Source organism: Pempheris klunzingeri, chromosome 2, assembly GCF_042242105.1.
Source record: "Pempheris klunzingeri isolate RE-2024b chromosome 2, fPemKlu1.hap1, whole genome shotgun sequence".
In the NCBI taxonomy this organism is placed as follows: Eukaryota; Metazoa; Chordata; class Actinopteri; order Acropomatiformes; family Pempheridae; genus Pempheris; species Pempheris klunzingeri.
Window position 1 is genome coordinate 4,785,311 of NC_092013.1, and position 21,798 is coordinate 4,807,108.

Sequence of the window (21,798 nt, forward strand, 5' to 3'; positions counted from 1 at the left end):
AGTGCCCTTTATTTCTAAAGTACTTATCTATGCATCTGTTCTTGCACTTGCTGCTGTGACACTTCAATTTCCCAGCGTGTGATCGATAAAGTTTATCTTATCTTATCTTGCTTTCTACAAAACCCCCATGACACCCGTGACAGCGTGTTCTTTGGATTAACCACCGTAATGGTGACATTGTCACTAGAAAGACAAGTTCCTGAAGATAAGCAGAAAAATATGTTCTCTGTAATTTGAGCGAACCTACCTTTTAGCCGCTTCATTCAAGTGAACGACAAGAACACTCAGTTGCAGGGTATGAAAGACGTGTTTGTGCTGTTTAACCTGTATTAGACCTTTACTGGAGAATGGCCAGTAGCCTACACTTACAGGACATGCATGTAAGTGTAGCCTGAGAGAGAGAAAGAGAGTGAAATGAAATGAGGGAGTTCAAAGTGAAAGAGAGATTTGCTTTCTGTGCCAATAACACCATTGAAATTTGATGTAGGTGTGTGTGCACGCATGTGTATTTTGGTGCAAATCAGTGTGTGTGGATTTGTGCATGTGCGATCGTAAGCATACATCTACAAAAAGCCTAATATGCCTGTGTGTTTGTGTGTGTGTGTGTGTGTGTGTGTGTGTGTGTGTGTAAATGCAAGAGAGTGTGCGAGCGCACTTGAGTGACTGTGTAAAAGAAATGCAGAGGGCATTCTCTTCAAACGGCTGGTATTCAAAGAGCAGGGAGTTTCAAAAGGAGACGGCACTGAGGGCAGTCAGGTTTGAACTGTGTTTGTGCAGAGCAGTCTGCCTTTAAAAAAAAAAAAAAAAAAAGAAAAGAAGGAATTCCTGAAGTGCATTCACTGAGTTTTCTTGGAGGAGAAGATATTAGGAGAAATAAAGACAAAGTGGTGGACCCAGACAGACAGGGAAGAGGGGAGTTTACTAACACACCAGAGAGCAGAGAGAGGAATGAGAGAGAGAGGAGGGAGTAGTAGAAAGAAAGAAAGAAAGAAAGAGCAGGACGCATAGAGGGGGAACACTGGCCCGGGGCGCTGCTACGTGCTGCGCCTCCTTTCTCCCCTTTCTTCAGGAGACTCAGAGGAAGGAGGAAAGAAAAAGAGAGGAGACGAGAAAGAACAAAAAAACCCACTTTCCATCCGTACCTATGGGAGCGCTGAAGCCGGCGGTGGCCCATATAGCTGCGCCAATCTGACCCCGGCGCTGCTGGAGTGATGGCTGGTGAATTACCATGTCAGTGGCCCGGTGCCCCGCGATGCCAGCTCTCTCACACACACATAATAAACACACTCCATCACTCGTTCGGCCCAACCACACCGCCCAAAGAGAGCATATTAATTATAGATGTACGTTAAATTACTTTCATTACCTCTCCTGCTCAGTGGACGGGACGGAGACAGGCATGATGGATGGAAAGGGGTTCTCTATACCTCCCCAAGTGGTGAACGTCCCCTCTTTTACTTTCTCAAGCCCTTTCATTCTTCATTTCTCTGCAGTTCCTCCACAATTTTTGTGCATCTTTGTCTGTGTTTGTCTCTTTTTCCCAAACAAGCATTCTCAGAGAAGTGGGCAGCCACTAATACTAATTGTATGGGTGTCCTCTAAAACAAACCCTTTACAGCTGAGGAAGGTAAAGGTTCTATATACGAGCTCCAGAAGCACAAGTAGTGGCATTTTGGACCAAAACAACTAATGAAATAAAACACGGAATAAAGTTTCTCTGTTGTGAACAACGTCCAGTAATGAGGTGAATACACTTGGCAAGCAGGAAGTTGGAATTGGTTGGAATATTGATTTTCATGATCTTTGGCAGCCGTTTGAGGGGTGAGGGTGATGGCGACGAGGCGGTAAAAGCAGAGGAGCCTGGGGCCGAGCAGATAGAGGCGCAGGGCGCACAGATGGAACGGCTGGAGTGGAGGCAGAGGAGAAGTTTTTAGCCGAAGAATGTGGGTTTTTTTTAGGAGAGGGAAAACCTGGAGGGTCGCTCTACAAGCTCCCATGCACAAAACATAGAAGCTGGAATCCCAACACACGCAGAGAGGGAGTGTGACTTCATCCTCTGCTCCTCTGTATCTTTACATAGCAAATAAAGTCACGCTGCTACATTAATGTGCTGAAAGTATCATACAGGACCTATAAAGGAATAATCCACTGAAAACCTGTCTGAATCAACGGCAGAGCAGAGAAGCAAAAGTCAACCTCACATTCAAACATTTGTATTCTCATTCACGGCTGACCACTTTGAAGGGAATCAGAAAATGGTGTAACATTGTGTAGTTCAGATGCAATACTTAAGACAAACAAAATCTTTGGTGAGGAATTTAACAGAATCAACCAGATCCTTGAGTTTAAAGACATTTAGATGGTTCAGAGTGATCGTTATGTGTTTAAGTTTTGGTGTCTGACTTGAAAATCAAACTTATTAGTCGTGGAAAACAAATGTCACCGTCTTCCCAGGAATATGTTGTGACATTTCAAACTGTGCTTGAATAAAGCTGCAGCGTAAGCCCTTTTTGATGAACTTTTGCTCAGATGTCATTACTAGCACTCCGGTGGGAATCACGTGACGCATGACGTGGCTAATGTGGAAATAGCACATCTCTAGTGTTATCTAGCATTATCCCTCAGTGTGCTCCCTGAGCAAATAACAAAGCATCACATCTCCACTTCAAACCTAAAGGCCACTGTAGGATGCTGAGCGTGTGCGGACGTGTGCGAGCGCGAGTGCGCGTGTGTTTGTGCACACTTGTCCTTGCTTCACTGTGTTCTGTAAGTTTGATCTCACTCCGGCGAGGGAAGCATTACATCGGTAGCCTGTGCTTGCTCAACACCCTGGGCCTATCTAATCTCTGCTGCTCTGAAACATCCCATTCAATTTCTTCTGTTGATAGATGCCAGTGCTCTTTGAGCCCTCTGGGAGCACATTCTTTCCTTCCCGCTTGTCTCCGACTCTTCGCTTGCGTAAGACCACTCCAGATTCATCAGGTCAGCCACCTATTGTAAACAACCGAGATCTGACTCGCCACGGATCCAAAGGTCAGGAGAAGGGCTGATAATCAACATCCAGACGCCGCTCTCTTGCCCACTCTCGCTCCATTTATGTAGGTAGATGCTGATGAACACAAATGTTTGGAGCTCACAGGCGGGTTATTTTCATGAGGAGTGATACCCAATTACAGCGGCGCACTCCCACGTTGGCTGCTGGTTTAACGGGATCTGACAGTTAACTGAGAGCTGTCAATTAGAGTTAGCGCATGGTGATACATTCTAACTGTAGTCCTCATTAAGAGATGAGTGAGAAACTTTTCCTCCTGTTTATGAACTCACTTTTCCAATTTGAGGGAAAGGGATGCCACTTAGTGTGTTTCACGCTATTTTGCAATTGAATTAAATTGTGCAGCATTGTCAGCAGGCCATCTCTGAACAAAGCCTCCATCTTACCGAGGCGTCTTTAGCATGGCGGCGTAACCCAAACTGGAAGGGCTTTGAACGCCAAAGGGAAGGAGAATTTCCCCACGGAGGAGGCTCATATTAAAGACAGGCTCTGCATTTTAGTTAACAGCCCGACAGCAATCAATGAATGCAATAGTTTGACAAATAAAAAGACAAAAGTCTTGTGTCTGTCACAGGGCTGCAAAAACCTTGCCCAATCATTTCACTCGGACCGAATGCCTGTCCACCTACATACCTGCTTATTTGCGTGCATGCTGCATTGTGTATGACTGAAGTTCTCCACAAGCTAACAAGGCGCAGCCAACCGTCACTGAGGGACCGTCATGGGTTATGTGCAATACTTTTTTATATCCCACCCTTTCTTTTGTTCCTCTTTTTATTCTTCCTCTTGTTCAAATGTTGTTGCACATGTTTTTTTTATATCTCCTCCTGTTTATATCACTGTCCACTAGCTTATTGTTTTTTTGTTTTATTTAACACTCCCACTTTTGTGGAACTAATAAAGGAACATCTCATGTTATCTTATCTTATCTGACCAGCACGAAGCCCACATCCACTGAGCCCAAGAACAAGAGTGCTGCTGTCGTCCAGTGATCAGCACAGCCTCTGAGCCCAGGGACCAGTTGCTATGACCAGAAGCTAACCTTACGTTCATAACAGCTGTTTTGCTTGTGCTCATACGATCGTGGCATTTAACAGAGTTGTTTATTTGTTAGAATGAAAAGCTTAAGAGGATATCAGTCAGCGGTTGTCGGGGAGGGTGGGATATTTTTGGTTGGATATTTTCAAAGTCTAGCTACTCTTGCTAGTTTCTCCAGTGTAGCGGACTCTACCTTTAATCTCAGGGGACGAAAACATATCTGTGACTTGTACTTATTGACAGTATATCCCCATAACGTTGCAGTAACCATGAAACAACTACACAATAAACCACAATATCAAACTACCTGAAGGCATATTATTTCTAATTCTTGATTTTCTTGCTCCACCGTATTTTTCAACTAGCACTGACCACCAACAAGACCCTCTGCAGACCCAGAAGTCTCTTTGTTACCACTGAGCACAGAGGACGACGGTCATGAAGCTCCGAGGGAACACATTGTGGGGAGGGTGGGCTGTAGAGGGAGGTCAGCGGGCCAGAGGGGAACCAGAGGTGAGATGAAATATAATAATGATAAACAGATTTCTGGCCACAGCGCCCATCGCCTCGTCTCTGGGGTACCTTTCCACCTTGTCATGTCCAAAGACCTTGCATAATACTCAGCAGAGGGACATGAGATAGCTGAAACGCGTGTGTGCGCGTGCATTTCTAATTTATTGGCCCACTGATTTGCTGATGTGTGTGAGGCTGCGTGCAGCTCTGAGCGCTCGCCTGGAACATCCGGGCCTTGCTTCATTAGGTGCTCATGCCCTTAAGTTGCTGACATTTTCAAACTTGTTCCCCAGTCTTCTAATTGTCATGAAAAATTGGACACAGCCACCAACACTGAGGGGCTGCGTGGTAGATTTCGATTTGACGGCATTTCTCTTGTGTCTGAGTGTCATTTACTTCAATGCTTGAATGTGGAATACAAAAACTTGCTTTCATCCATCCTGGACTCTACAATAAATGCAAAAAAAACACAACAAATGTCTGAGATATGACAAAAATCTATTAGAATCTATAGATAAAAAACACAGGATGAAAGATGAACATTTTATTATGGTTTTATTGAGGTTAGCAGTAGTAGTGTTATCCATGTTATCAAAGGTCTGCTGTGTACCACATGTGCGTATAAGATGTCAGAGGTTGATACACAGCTACAGTAATCAAACCAGTAAACTAAACTTTCATTAAATTCTCTGAAACACAGAATCCAAGAAGCTGCCATCACCTTAAAAAAAATAAACCTAGAACAGCTAGACTGTGGACTGTTAGTGAGACTCGTTCTCTTTTTGTTACTAGACTCACTCCCACTCTGACAAACACACTCCCTCACAAATACACAGAGCATCAAATCAATTAACAGCGTATGCAAATCCATTCTCGCCCAAATAACAAATGTCACTGCTAAATGTCAACACAACATTATTACATTACTGTGGCTCACACATCATAGTTTAAAATGGGTTTCAACATAAAAGTTCAAATTAAATAAATACTGGAAAAAATGTAGTAAAAAAATTATTTGATGTCGATTAGAAAGTGATCATAAGTCAATATTACACCTCAGGAACAGGCTCTGCTGCTGTGTGTTACACACATCAGTGCTTATTTGCAATGAATTGACAAAAATACTTTCTACTTATGGTAATACATCGCTGGCAGCAACAGCAGTTCATGCACAAAACTTATTTCCAGTTTTATCGTGTAAACACTGCTAGTACAAAATGTCTCATGACAGTCCCCTGAGGTTATGCACACTGACCCAAGAACAATTCATATTTTCACGGACACATTATTTCACTGTGAAATGAACAGACGAGTGCGTTCATGATCATGCAAAAGAAAGAAGCTGACAAATACTCACATTCAGTCTCAGATAATAAGATGTAGTCAGCTTTCTCTGTGACTCTGTGAACATTTGGTACAAACATTCATGATCCCCGGAGGATGAAGCCCGCTAACTTCTGATGTTTCCTCTAGCACCACCAGCACCTTAACATCTACTGTACACCTTGTACTGTACAGATTGCTACAAAAAAAACAAACTCATGGTTCCTACATGATGAATCCAACAGACTCCTGTCACTTTTCCTCAGTAGCGCCACTATGGTTGACATTTGTGGTCTTAACCCATAAGAGCCCTTTTCTCCCTAAAAGTATGGGGAATATAAAACAGACTAATTGGACCACAAGGAACTCATTTCTGAACTTATTTTTCAGGATCTGAAATGTTAAATATGTGTCACAGCATCAGCTTTTTCATAAAATATAGTCAGGACAGGTTAATTGTAATCTAAGACACTATTATAATTGTTAAATTGTGTGAAACTTATCTTTTAATAACAAAACAAGCTGTTTAAAATCAGCTAGGTGTTAATAAGGCAGACCAACGTTTTGGAAACAGTGTCCTGGGAAGAAAAATTGGATGTTTAGTAGGCATCACTGAGGGACTTACTGAGTTCTTATAGGTTAATTGGAATATCTCAACAACTATTAGATGGATTGCCATGAAATTTGGCGCAAGCTTTCCCCTCAGGATGAATTGTAAGAACACTGAGGCCCAGGATGCTCCAATGTAGCATGTGTGCGTTTGCAGAGCCTGTCGCTTTTTATTTCTGCGCTCATGTTCACAGGTTAGAGCAGCCTCACAGCATAGATGTTCGGTGTCTTGTCTATTTTTTCAATGACACACACGTGGTTTTGCTAGTCATGTTGATATCTTTTTAAACTCAAAACTACTGTTTCAAATTAAAAGCCCTGTAGCATTTCTGTAGATGGAGTCCGGAGCATTATCAATGGCAAACTTCATGTAGAAACATAATGGCTGGCAGACAGCAGCCACACTGTTTGTGTGAGGTAGCCTCAGCACATTTTGCATGTAGTGCTTATGTATTTAGTGTGTTGGCATGCTAACATGCTGATTATTAATCATTATTAGTAATAATAATGAATGATTAGCATGCTGACACACTACACTAAGATGATGAAGGGAGTAAACGTTATACCTGCTTAGCATCAGCATGCTGACATTATTTAGCCCTACCGAGTGTGACTACTGGCTCTTGTTAGTCAAATATTAAACTGTTTGTTGATTGAACAGATTGAACGAACGGATGACTGACTGTTTTCGTCAATCTGTTTTTAGGCACATTATCAATTTGAACATAAAATCCTGAGTGAAAACACCAAAAAACAAACCAAAACCAAAAAAAAGGTGGTATGGTTGGTATATGGTTGGTTCATCAGAGCAAAGTGTGACAAAGTGCAACGGAAAGATACTTAGGAAATAAACCACGATGTGCAGGAAGCTCCTTGATGTGCCCTCTTCTTCTGCAGTGATTTAATGGCACCTGACTGTTTATCTTGTTGAATCAACTCCTAATATTTTCATCAATGGCAGGGTATGGGAACACATTCAGTCCTGAAATTTGATTAGATTTTGCTCGGAAATCTAATCAAAGCTGGAGTTAGCACACAGAAACACACCTACACACGTGTGTGTGCACTTTAACATGCATGCTGATCACATTTAATTAGGTGCCTCTGCGTTCTCCTGCCATGGATCTCTCTGGGCTCTGCTTTTCTCTTTCGCGTTGGGCTCAGTTCACTCCATTGCTGCCTCAGGCGTCTATTTCATCTCCATAGCTGAGAGGCTCGCCTGCTCCTGGTTCTCTGTACTTTTTTGGCTCACCCCTCCGTCCTTTGCTGCCTTCTCTTTATCCAGCATGTGGTAGTTGTAGATGTTCATGACGAAGAGGAAGACCCCGCCAGCCACGATCACTGTGCCACACATGTAGAAAAGGTACTTGTAGTCACCAAAGACGTCCACCAGGAACCCTGTGTGGAGAGAAATTACATTTCAAGCCAAGCGAGTGTCGGCTCTGCCCGTTTTATGTCTCAGTGTGTCTGTATCAACAGAAAACACAATGTTGTACACCATGACAAGCAAAGCAGTGAGTGAATAGTATCTTCATTCGACCACTAATCAAGTTTGAAGGTGAAGAGCAAGACCAAACTCAGATTTGGCTTGTGTGTGTGTGTGTGTGTGTGTGTGTGTGTGTGTGTGTGCGCGAGAGAGTGAGAGTGACCACGGGCCAATTTGAGAAGAGCCATGTCGGAAATGACAGAGGGCCATTACGTCCTTCCTGGCTCTGCCTGCATCTCTGGGAAGGCAATTTGGACGGCTGCTACCAAAACGAATCAGAGGAGAGGCCCATTCTCAGAGCCATAAATATCGAGCCCAGTTCTGCAGAAAAGTGACAAATGTAGTTTAGATCAGATTTAAGCCTCAAGGTTTTTCAGAGTCTGAGCTGAGCGCCCCCCCGCCGACCTCCAGACATGGATCGATGGGCGAGTGGCAATCTCTCTCTTTCTCGGCATGTGTGACAGTATGTCCGACTGTCCATCTCACGGTATTACAATCCCCTCTTTACACCATTTTAGAGCCTTATTGAATCAGAGGAGGATTCTCATGCTTCTTAAAATCACCTAAATTAGAACTAGAATATTCAGTGGGAGGAGATATGAGAGATGTGTTTGTAATTTTCTCAGTATCGTATCTTTATTTTGTAAAAATTAGATAATAATTTGTTTATTATCAGTCAGTCTTTCTGACAACCTCTTCTTTTCCCCCCTCAAACCTCAAAGTAATCTTTGGCTGCGACTGGCAGACTCCATTAAGGCACCTTTATCGCCCAGCGCATTATAGTACATTATCAAAATCTATTAAATTAAAAGGCAGTTTCCTTAGTGGGCCTCCTCGAGCACACCGATTACCATCTTTACGACACAACAATGATGACAATCACGTTTGTGTGTGTGTGTGTGTGTGTGTACGCACCATACTGTAATACACTAGGAGGGGTCACTTTGCATTTGGATCAGTTTCAGCCGTCTCAATCCAGGATGTATCGTCTGATTGATAGCACTCATCTGGAGCGTGTGCGCCAATGACCATCACCCTCATTAAGACGGTCCTTGATTGGCTGAGAGATAATTAAGTCCATCTGGCACAGTCACCTCTTTTTAATGTATTCACAGCCTAATTATGGCCCAGGTACAGGACTTCAATGACGAGAGTCTGAACTGAGCGTCATTAAACACCCAAAGCAAAAGGCTAATTACACCCACTTACCTCACTTCCTCCTAATTGGACTGACCCGGAGGTTTGGGGGAGCAGTAACAAGCAGACCAGTTAGGGGAGACATAACGATTGTGCCCTCTGGAGGAGACTTTTAGACGTGCAGGGAGGCACTTATTTACCCTATTAAATGACCGCCTCAGAACAGGGTCGCACCAGACAAACTGGGGGGCCCTATAAATTTTCACCTCATTAAAACTCAGGTTGGAGGCAAAGGAAAATTTTGTCAGTGCACAGCTGATTAAGTCATGTGCAGCTACAGTACTTTGCGTCCTCAGTATTTATCTAGGACACTAAACAGGTTTCTCTGTGTGAACTTGAAAGTTGACCTATTGATCGGCGCAAAAGCCGAGCACTTAATAAGAGCTTTGGCTATTTCGATAGTTTCTTTCCTCTGTGTCTGACAGTTTTTTAAAACATTTAACGTATAATACCGGCACTGTGGTTGAGAGAATTATTCCACGTTATTAGGCAGCAAACAAGTACATTTGGGCTTTAACATGTTGGGGTTTCATTCTGGAAGAAGCCTCCCTGTTTATTAATTAGTGCGGCTGCAGCAAACATACATGTGACTGTGGTACAGCACAAGTTGTTTGGCATAGTCAAATGTCTTTTAGGATCAGTGAACATTTACTGATGTTCTACTGCTATTAGTAACCAAACAGAGGATCTTAAGTGTTTAAACTGTGTGTTGAACAGAGAATCTGAGACCATCTCGAGAGTTTTGCCGCCTACGGCTGCAACAATAATTTTCACTTTACTGTAGATTAATAGTCATGAATTAATAGTGTTGTTTGTTTATAAAATGAAGCTGTGAATAAAGGCTTAAAATAAAATCCTTACATCTGTGAAGCTGGATGTTTGGCATTTTTGTGTGAACTGAATATCCATGTAGTTGCTGTTTGCTGTATTAACCTCTAAAGACCTGGCGCACACATGCGTGGACGTATGGACATGTATGTGGGCAAAATTGTTGATATTTCATATTGTTTTTTGCACCGTGATTTTCAAAATATGTTTTGTATGTGTTATAAATACATGCAAAAGCAGTCAGGAAAAAAACTGCTATGTTCAGGGTGGAAACAAAGAGTTTTGCACAAAGGTGACTTTATTGTGTTTTCTGGAAATTAAGACCGATTGTCCACATAATGTTTCTCTAAAACTACACCATGTAAAAAGATGATGCTTGGGTTTTATACTTGCAAGGAGAAATAAAAAATGCATATCAAACAAGAGCTTGGGTCTTAAGAGGTTAATCAGGTTGCCAACTCATTGTGCTGAACCTTCATTGAGAAATCTAAGTGCCAGCGTTCAACAATTACATTTAACTTGTGAAAAATCATCATCCCGGCTGTAGAACGCTCACTGTAAAGCCTCATACTCAGCTGGCTGCTAAACTTTTAAGAATGCAATAAAACAGCAAGTCAGGTACTTCTACTTTTCTTGCAGTTTGTTACACACAGTGGTGAAGAGGATCCAAGCAGTGTTTACTGCACTTCCTCTTTTTACACCACTTCGTACCTCTGCTCCACTACATATATCTGACAGTTTTACGATGAGATAAGATAAGATAAGAGTAGATATTCTTTTTATTAGTCCCACGACGGGGAAATTTACAACGTTACAGCAGCAGTGGGTAACAAGAGTGGCGCGTTCAGTACAATACAAAGAATAAATAATCAGTGATATAAACAGGAGGAGATATAGAAAATATGTATGTATATTATAAATAACATATCATGTTTTGTTATAAATTAAACTACCCATCAGTTTAAACAAGTTGAGAAGAAAAGATTAGCCAATAAGATAAGATGATTAATTGGCAACTATTTTGTCTTCCTTTTGATAATTTTAATAATTTTGAACTGGTTGGACAAAACAAGCATAGAGAAGGAGTCACTCGAGACTCTAAATATTCTAAGAATATGAGTGAGAAACGCTGTCGCAATTACCTAAACCAAACAATGAATCAATCAATCAATCCATAATGAAATCATTATACAAAGGTCTACCTTAACCAACTAAAACTTGGGTAAAATCCAGTAAAAGTATCTCCTGCATGCATCTTTGGCAGCTGTTCCAGGCTCTGACGCCACATCAAGGCCTCCATTCAAAGCACTTTTGTTCCATTGGTGACAAATTGTCACTAAATGACATTTTTTATCAGTAAGTTCCATGCTGCTGTTTTTTTTTTTTTTTTTTTACTGAATCAATAGAAAAATGTTTTGTAGTGAATTTTTCACAAAGTGCACTAATCTTGAAAATGGCAAGGGATCAGAGAGGGTAAACAATATCCTTGTGATTACACAGTTATTTAGACCATGAAGGCAGCTGTCCAGCACTTCAATCTAAAGCCACATCAGAGCCAGAAGGATGCTGGAGATACACATCATCTGATTCTTGTATTTGATGTGCTGGTAAGCAAAAAAGCAATAAAATAAAGTGAGTCTCATCCATGTACATAAATCCCCACAAACAGCATTTATAAAAAAAAAGGAGTGATTTATGACTTAACATTGTCTCAATTCCTATAATCCACTGAAGACTTAAAATTTAACCAAGAAGCTGTGTGTGTGTGTGTGTGTGTGTGTGTGTGTGTGATGTTTAATGAGCTCATCGCAGTACAGTGACCTCTGGAGCACCCGTGGGATTAAGGATGTTCAGAACTTTTAACATCACCATAGACTGAAGCTTATTTAGCCATAAAAACAGACAGCAGCTTTAGGGTTTGCCGTACGTGTGATGTGACATGTTTGTGTTTTAAACCAATGTCAAGAAATATTAACTGAAAGAAATATGCCGTGGGAGACAGACGCATGCAGGTCTTGGAGGGAGTGGCGTGAATTCTTACAGTACAAGGCAACAGCAGCAGCCAGTATATGTATTTTCTGTTATTTATGAGATCAAAACCTTAAAAATACTCATGAGAAATGGTAGGTAACAGTTAGTAGTTAATAGTTTGTGGTCAGAAAACATCTGATATTCTACATATTTTCAAAAAAAAAGCACAAAGTCACAATTCGGCTTATTAGTTTGTCCTTTCAAAGTATTTTGGTTCAGGTGGGAATCCTGATTTGCAACATTTCCGGCATGCAGGCATGCATCTGTGTGTCAGCTGTTGTTCAATATCCAATATTACTCAACATTTTGCGTCACGGACAGAGAAACTGTCGCTTCCCTTCCTGTCCCTTCCCCCCATATATATATGTATGTAAGCACTAAACCTTAAGTTCATCCTTTTTTTAGCCTGTTAATCAAAATGAAGCTCCAGTTCATCTATTCATATATATGAATCCTTGACAAATTAAAGATGTGGGCGGCAAACAGGCTTTGAGAAAATCTTATGTTTGCAAAACTACACCACAAAACCAGCAAACTCCAAAACCTTTCTGCTCTTTGTTAATGCCACTGCTTTTATTTACTTGAGGAAATGTGATTCTGCAGCGTAGGCCTGTCGTGATAATTAACACTTTAGACTTATCGTATGATACGGGGGCATGACCTCTGTCTGTTTTGCTGACCTCGATATTGCCCGTTGTATTCAAACCAACATTTGAGCCAACATTTTGTCAGATTAAACAACAACGACAGGGTTTTCCTGTTTGTTTCACCGGGCTCAGGCAGCTCCTGTCTTTGCTCTCATATTATCATTATATAAGTGGCATAAAATGGTCTTAAGACGACAATAATATCATTTGCCCTGATTATTTCTGGGACAACAAAAGCATCTTTAGTGACAGGCCTATTTGGTCCCTTCTGAATGAATGATGTGTGGACGGGTGAATGACCATTTAAAGTACACTGATGTAGTAAATATATAGGATGCACATAAACCTCCATATACTGCAGCCGACATGTCACACAAGTCTGAGCGCTGAGTACATCCAGCTTCTTTACAGCAGTAAATAGCCATGACCAATTACTACCTCGTTGTGAACCACAAAAACACTCCTGCTCACCACTGATAATCCTGCTCTGTCTTTCTGTAATGACACCCTAGCAAGAGAACGAGCTCTACTGAAACACAGAGCACAACACATGACTAAGACAGAAGATAAACACACACAGGGAGAAAAAAAAAAAAGAATTCCACTTATTTCAGTTTGCTGCATTATTTGCAAAAGAGCTTACTCAAACCTAGAGCACGAGATAATCGTAGAAAATTGTTTTGCTGAGGGGTCTGGTTTGTTTGGTGAGTCAGACTGACTGTAAATGGACAGTTTATGGTCGGTGTGCACGCTTACCTGCAGTAGGTGGTCCCAGCAGCATGGGGAAGCACTCGATGATGGTGACCAGTCCAACAGCACTGGGGAAGCGTTGATTTCCCATCAGGTCCATGAGACATTCAAATATGAGGGCGAAGACCATGCCGAAACCCACGCCGAAAAATACCGCATAGAGCACCAGGAAGGGGTAGCTGGTGATCAGCGGGCACAGTAAGTGGCACACGCCATTGAAAACCATAGCAAAGCTGAAGAAGTACTGGATCCTGGGCCTGATCCACTTGCTGTTGGCCACCAAGCCTGTGCCAGGCCGGACAAACATGTCCACAAAGCCCATAATAGAGAGCAGATAGGCGGCGGAGTACTTCTCTACGCCTTGGTTAACAGCGTAGGCTGACAGGAAGACGATGGGTGCGTAGGCACCGAAGATGAACATCATGTTTCCAATGAGGTAAATGACGAAGCCTCTATCCTTGAAGAAAGACAAATCCAAGAACTTCTTAGAGCTCTTTAAACAGCTTCCTTTTCGCTCGGTGTTGTAACCATTTGGCTGTTCCTCCACTTTCTTCTCTGGTGTGCAGGAGGGTGGCTTACAAGGCGGAGTGACGGGCCTCATCAGCGCCCCAGCAACACAACAATTGAGCATCACACCCCCGAGGACAAGGAGGCTTCCTCTCCAGCCAAACTGATTCAGCAGATACTGGTTGACAGGAGCCATGACACAAAGAAACACTGGACTCCCAGCCATGGCGAGTCCGTTGGCTAAAGGCCGCCTGGCCAGGAAATACTTGCTGATGATGGTGAGAGATGCGTTGAGGTTTAAGGCGAGTCCACAACCTGTGTGTATACAGATTGAAAAAAAAAAAAAAAAAAAAGTGACATCTTCAGTAAGAAAACCTCCGTGAACCTAAACTTCACTAAATTAAATCAAGACTGATTCTGCTTGGTGCTCTAAAAGGTTTCATCTCATTCCACTTCTGCTGACTAAAATCTCATTACAGAATGCTGGAATTTTTTTCAGAAATAATTTCTCCATTTAAGTAGAAATAAATGAGAGAGCCTGGGTAATACATTCACTCGCTAGCCTTGTTACCACAAATTTAATTTAATATCGCCTTATTTTGCATGAAGATGAAGACCAACAGGTAGATGGTTAGGGTGCTACATCTTATATTTAAATCACAATTTAGTTGTCCTCTCTGCTTCCATGATGATAGAGCTCAGGGAACATGTTTTTTTGCTTTTTTTTTTATGAGTATCTCAAAGTGGGTCCAAACAGAGGATTTCCATAATATAAAAAATGTATTTCAATGGTTGTTTCCTTCAATAAAAAGGCATAAAAAATTAAACTACAAATACAGAATTACTGAAATCTTAATGACTAAAATGACTGAAATGACTGAATAACACGTTGTTGTTAAATTGGTAAAAACTAAATTAAAAGCATGTTAACAACTGACTGATTCTGACATTTGGTTTACTCTCGTTAATAAAGGAATACTCCACTGTTTTCCATCCTTATCTCCACGCTTTTACTGGCAGGAGTGAATATCGATGCACGGCCTAAAGTCCATCAACACTCTACAGCAACTTTCCCCTCTTTACCCATGAACAATGTCCACGGGCACATTTGTAGAAAAAGGCATTTAACTCCTCTGGTGCTTCACTTACATTTAAAGGTCCAGCAGATGGCTTCTGGTGCAACCATTTGAGTCTTGAATAATGTATGACACTACAATACACGTGTCACAGTTTTGCTCAGCTTTTTTATTCATTCAACTGTTATTTTTTTCTACTTTGCGCCTGGTTTCTCCCAATCCTTGTCATTGCGAACTCCACTATTGACCCGGCAAGACGTGCAAAATGACAGCCCTCTCTGAAAAAGCTGCAGAGGGTATTTGTATGTATTTGTGTATGCTTGTGTGTGAGCATATGTCCGCGTGTCTGCTAGGTGAAACTGCTCGATGCCTATGTGTCAGTGTGCCAGGGCACAGGGGAGCAGAGCAGGGCACACACATGCCCCCGGGCACCACACATGGCTAAGCCACTTGCTGGGCCTATTAATCCTTCACAGCAGTCCTTGGCAGGGTAATGAGCCTCACAGGGTGGCAGGGAGCCCCCATGTGACGACCATGATGGGAGCCTACGGGAGAGTACAGAGGGCCACCGAAGACCATGCTCTCTGGGATCAGGGACAGTTCTGTCTTAATTACCATCCTGGCCCTGGTCCCCTCGGTGCTCCAGCTGCACCCCAGGAGCTGGGGCAGATGCCCTGGGCCCCCGACAAATAGCACAGCAGCCCAGTCAAGGGAAGCAGATCTGGCAATCCAGAGATTTTGAAAGGATGTGAAAAGTTGCACACTCACCCTTACCCCAGAGGGGCTTAACCAGGGTTGCTGGAAGGGTGTAACTAAAGAGGTAAACAAGTCTGGGATCCATATAATGAAATGTTTTTGGCTGATTCACTAAATTCCAAACACGCACACACTTTTTGTCTTAGATTGGTGCTGTGATCAACTAATTGTCTGAGGAGTCCCTGGGCTGGTTTGCAAGACGTAAAATCTGCCAATGTGGCTAAAGATTTTCGGGCAATGTCACAAGATTTAATTATAAAAAAATATATAAATATAAAATATCCTAAGCACTGTACCTCCAATGATCCCAATGCAAAGGTAGAGGTAAATGATGGAGCTCCCAAAAGAAGCAGTCACCATAGAGAGCCCACACATCAGTCCGCCCATTATGACGACCGGACGGCTTCCAAAGCGGTTGACCAACACGCTGCTCACCGGTCCTGCAAAGAGGAAGAGGAGGAGGAGGAGGAGGAGGAGGCAGATGAAGAGAAAGACGGAGAGAGCGGGTCAGAACTCTCATATGTGACATCTCAATACAAACAGTCGGCGGTTAATCAACTTACCTGCTGCTAGTGATCAAGAGTTCACGCAACAGTTCTCTCTCCAGCTCTAACCCAAAAGGGCAAAGAGGACGCCAAGGTGATGGAACACCGCTGCACTTTTGCATCCACTGCGAAGTAACTTAGCGACTCATTATACTTTCCCTTGATAATGTCAAATACTACGCTGAGCGATCAATCAGCAATTAAACAGCCTTTTATATGCTGTCACTCTTCCCTTCATTCATAACCTTGCCTGAAAGAGTGACATTGCACCACGAGTCCTTCTGCCATAATGACGTCTCTCCTCTCCTTGGTATAAAGACCAATTGTTTGAATATATATTTATTTTACCACGTTTAGAAAAATGGGCAGAGCATCAATCAAACTAATATACGGTTACGGTAATATATGATTACTGAGACATGCTGCAGTGAGGACGACGTGTCTGGCAAACATCTACTGTCCTCAACAGCATGTTTACCACATGGTTGTATGAAGAGAACTGGATATAGCGTTACACCAGGGAACCTCTTCCATTCCCATGAATTTTGCTCAGTGACACACGAAGCACCAAAATATTGACTCCTGGATATAAGATGACACAGATCTTGTGCGTCTGTGGGTCCACAGAGCGAGTGCATTAGAGTTTGTCCTTTAAACTGCTCCGCCTCAGGCTCACTCACATCAAGTGACTCACATTAGTTCATTATGCCGAAGAAAATAACTCTGGATTCAGCCATTAGAGAACTTTGCAACTTTAGAATATGAAGATTTAAATAAGGGCAATAATAATAAAATAATAATAATAAAAATTGGTTTTTGTTCTTGCCTTCTTGTTTGCTTGTTTATTATTATTTGCACATACCATAAAACTCAATAAAAAGAATATAAAAAAAAATAAATAAATAAAAAATAATAAAAATTGATGTCAATGTAAGTCTAAGGGGGAAAAAACGGCAAAAAAAACGGACCAAATGGCATCATGTGATGGAGCCTAAAGTTGTAATTCCACAGTTTGGCCACTGTGTCAAATTAGCTTCAAGGCCCGGTGTTGTCCTGCATCCAGTTCTCTTATACATCAGTGGATTACCGTGGATGATGGTTCATTTCTCAGGGCATGACGAAAACTAAATAATACTGAGGGGAAAATATGTTGTTTTAAACTTCTGATTGTTAAAACCTGCCATGAAGGATTTGAAGGACTCCATCCATCAGATCATTCTCTTAATTAAATGTGTATTTACTACCTTTATGTGTAGATTATACTGTACTGATGCTGAGACTCAGCTACAGAAATATGTCTTCTGCAAAAACCATCTTCTGTCTTGTAGAAAACCACTGAATGCAGCACTAATTCACTCCCTGCAACGCCGTTTAACGCAGCACTTTCCTGTCGATCAACTAATCAATTCATCGGCTAGTTGTTTCAGCTCTGCAGAGCATCAGAGGCGTTTGGCAAGAGAGTGACGGAGCACCTACATTTTTTTTTCTGCAGCTTACTTCTGTCTGACGGCTTCTGAAGCACTCGCTGACTGAGCTGAGCATCTCCGAGCACCAATGTCACCGCTGAGATCTGACACATCCCTTTAAAAATGTCCGTGTGTGCTCTGATGTCATTAAATGTACACAAGAAAAGCATGTATTCATTTTTTTTTTTTTTATCTTTCTCGCCTCCCGCTGAGCTGTAAAGGGCTGTAGCTGCTGTGCCGCTGTAACTACACTACACGAAATAAAAATATCCATCCCGCTGTTTATACAGTTAACCAGGTGCCTGCGAGGGTCAAAGATACATCATCTTTCTCGCTGTAGTTGTGTCACAATAGGGCATCTCCCTCACTACCACCATTTCTACTTCCATTATAACTTCATCATTCGGACTCCTTGTGTCAGAGGTTCTCTGAAAAGGCTGTCACGTCTCTCCCATGGGGACGTGGTGTCAGACCCCAGTGTGCTGAACCTTCCTCTGATATATTCCCCCTGTCTCTCTCTTCCACTGGGTGACATTGCTGGAGCCTCGCCAAGGACAATATGATAAAGCCCTGTGCCTGAGCCACGGTGGAGGGGAATATTTCACCAGTTAGGGCTCTGACTTGAGTGCAGGTGAGCCACACACCCTGTTGTCCTGTAACCTTGAGAACATCTACTAATAATTTCATGTAAGGCCTCCAGAAGTATTTTGTCACATTTTGTGTCATATGATGACTTTTCTAAAAAAGTACTTCAAGTGTGAAACAGGACCAAACACACATTGTGGTGAAGTCCTCGTAGATTTCTCAGATGTGGATCCTTTTCTGTCCATTAGAGACTCTATGGTTGAAAAATAGAAATTGGTTCAGAATAGACAGCTGAGAGATGTAATGTGGACTGAGCCACTCTGAGCTTCCACCTGTTCCACCACACGTTTGATACCAATCATCACAGATCTAGCCAGTCCAACCTGGGGGAAAACACACGAGAGGTTGAAACTATGAAGCCTGGCATGTGCGCTTGCACAATTGCACAGTTTTATTAGCCAGCGCAGCACTTTACCAGATGACATTGCACTGAGTTCCAGCAAAAGTTGAGCCAAGTACATTTTTGTTGCAAGACAACACAGCCCTTTATTCCCCCCTGCGCCCTCTGTGTTGCCACCCCCACGCTGCGTCAATGGCCGAGTCCCATTCAAATGAATTAGGAGCTCTGTTTCTTCTGAACACACCCTTAAGGGAGTCACGAGATTAATCTGCTCACAAGGAGAGAAAAGACGATGGAAAAAACACTCCTGCTATACAAACTTAAGTTTATTATTCTAAGCCTTTCTCAAATCTTCACTTAAGTCTTTTAAAAACATTGAAGAGTTTCACATCTTGAGAAGAACAACTTACTTTCAACCAGTGACAAGGACGTGTGACTGCTCGCACTGAGCATCCGATAGTAATGTGACTGTAATAAAGCATCAAATTATGTACATACACAGTAAACCGTGTCAGTGTGGATGGTTAAATTCAGGTCAGGTGAGCCGTACATGCTAACATCATTCCTCTTATTAGGCAGCTATTTCTGTGGTATTTCAGTGACTCATGTGAAGTCAATCTGTCAATTATCTATCTGGTCCAAATGGACATAGAGCAAAACATTTGAGAGTCTTCTTTGTAGAGAATACGCCAACATTCGCTATGAAACTGAGATTTACTTTTAGCCAAGATGCCAATTGATGAATACAAACGCATAGAACTGACTGCTGACTCCCTCACATGCAGGCATTTGGTCTGCAGTCAGCTGGCTGCCAGCTACAGTCTTTGTGGTGTGTTCAAGTGCAACTTTTAACACAAGATGTGAGGCGATTTAAAGGGTGTTTGATCGGCAGACTATTATCAGTGCTGGTACTTGAGTGAACTTAGTGTGTCAGAGCCCCAAGGGGAGAAAATACAACACAGTAACACCAAGAGAAAGAAAAACAGCTCAACCTGCGAGCTTTTATATGCAGGCCAGTGTAACTGCATTCTCTCTTCATGTAAAGACTATTGATTCAGAGGTGCTGACTACAGAGCCGGTGACGGCCTGAAGGTATCTGACCTTACATGACATTGAATTCACAACGGCTCTGCAGCAGCTCAACGTTACTGTCTTCATGGTCACCGGGCGGTTTATTGATAGAGAATATATCTGCTGATCACATCCGACACAGGTACATCAGTGTTTAGGTGGTTTTTAAACATTATAATTCAATCCTCTCTGAATTACTTTGAGGGTCCATCTATGTTGAGCTGAACCACAAGAGGACTTAATGTACTGTGACATTAAATGTGGCTGAAAATTGGTTAAACTGGAAATTATAGTATTTAAAGGGGAAATCTGAAACAATATAAACCGTGATCAATAAAAACTGTGTGTTGCTGCTGAGTGATCGACCACGTGGCCCTGATCACACTTAACAACACGCCGGCCGTTGCTGCATGACGCGTCCTGTGAAGCAAACCGGACCTTTAAATATATGGTGGAGTCTGCAGCCAAAACAATGGTGGTGTAACTGCCTCCATACACTCTGCATCTGTTGATCACTACTATTATGTCTCTCATCAATTATTTCCTCATTATGAGCTTTCTTTTGGTCAATGGCAGGTGAGCTGTTGTGAAACAAAATATATGTTTGCCCTCAGCATCCTAAATCTTTGTTTATCATGCCTGCGTTTTCTAGTTCGCAGCCATCTATTGCGGCATTTTGCTGCTGTATGCCGCACAATAACAAAATGGGAACCCTCCCGTAGAAAAACCAGCTCCATCCCCCCTTTCCTTCCTAGAGGCCTAAATCTCTGCAGGGAACCTTTAAGTTAAGCTTGAACAAACAGGAAATTCATCTGTAGGGGATGTGCGAGCTGCAGTGCATTTAACTTGACCTCAATCCCATCTGAATATATCTGGATACAAGATATTGTGTCTATATTTCAGACATCCTGGTGGGAGCAAGCTTTACAGTGAGTGTCAAAATAAAACTTTACATTTCTAATAGTGTAAAGGAATTGATCTGTTGATTGAATCAACTCACCGCCTGCATACATGGCAGCTAGCATGACAGAGGAAATCAGAGCTATTTCACTGTAGCTGGCCCCCAAGTCGTCTTGGATCTCCTTGAAGAAAATGGAGAGGACTTTGGGCGTGGAGTAAGCAAATCCTATGGAGATGTGGGCCCCGACCACCACCATCCAGCCCCAACCACCATCCAGGGCTGTGCTGCCCATCTCGTCTGCTGGAGCAGGGGACATGTTCCTGTTGGAAGAGCGGGAAAACATACATACATTACATGGTTTCATCAACACAACTCAACACATGCTGTAACCTGAAACCTGACATGATTATGCACATATTAAAAAAAACACAGACAGCCACGTTTTTCAGCAGTGGTTTGCAAATTTCAAAATAAAAGCATGGCTGTATTGCTCAAACGTTAAAGAGCTTAAATGAAAGAGATTAAAGTATTTGAATGCACAAGTGAACACCAGATGGCAACTAAATGAAAGTTTGTACTGTTTCCTACAGGAGAAGGCTGTAAGTGACCGAGCAATAGTTTTCTAATGACCAGAAACCCAAGCTGTTGTGCTGTGGAGCCACTGAGTGTGAATTTACCTCGAATAACAGAAGTTAACTTCAGTTTGGCCTCTTACACTGGAAACACAGACACATCACGTGACCGTGTGGTTAATTAATGAGGCTCACAACGTCGAGAAAAGCGCAACATCTGTCTCATAGAAGCAGAAGAAACAGCTGAAGCTCCGGTTCTGTCTGCTGGACAGTGACCAGCATCTGGCAAGTAGGAAACTCCATTCACAAGTAAAAGCCCGACAAATCATTTCACTTTTTTTTTTTTTTTTAAACCAAAACTAGTCTAGAAGTGTTAGAATAAAGACTATCAGGGGTGTTATAATAAGAAAAGAAAGGTTTTGAATGAAAGAAAGGAGGGTTTTTT

The 21,798-nt window shown here is 42.2% G+C and overlaps 1 protein-coding gene across 1 annotated transcript; it reads right to left on the reverse strand.

Annotated features, from left to right (window-relative positions):
• Positions 1-7,724: 7,724 nt before the first annotated feature.
• Positions 7,725-21,097, reverse strand: LOC139215952 (monocarboxylate transporter 2-like). Its single transcript, XM_070846999.1, has 4 exons — positions 20,881-21,097; positions 16,110-16,253; positions 13,481-14,296; positions 7,725-7,933 (listed from the first exon to the last, which is right to left on the reverse strand). Exons 1-4 carry the CDS (start codon positions 21,095-21,097, stop codon positions 7,725-7,727), a joined length of 1,386 nt encoding a protein of 461 aa, XP_070703100.1.
• Positions 21,098-21,798: the final 701 nt, after the last annotated feature.

Excerpts from the sequence above, each read along its gene's own strand:
- LOC139215952 (XM_070846999.1), bottom strand. The coding sequence starts at position 21,097 with ATGTCCCCTGCTCCAGCAGACGAGATGGGCAGCACAGCCCTGGATGGT. Across the intron at positions 16,254-20,880 it reads AGCTGCCATGTATGCAGGCG|GACCGGTGAGCAGCGTGTTG; the intron begins GTGAGTTGATTC and ends TCCTCTTTGCAG. Across the intron at positions 7,934-13,480 it reads GCTGGGACCACCTACTGCAG|GGTTCCTGGTGGACGTCTTT; the intron begins GTAAGCGTGCAC and ends CTCTCCACACAG.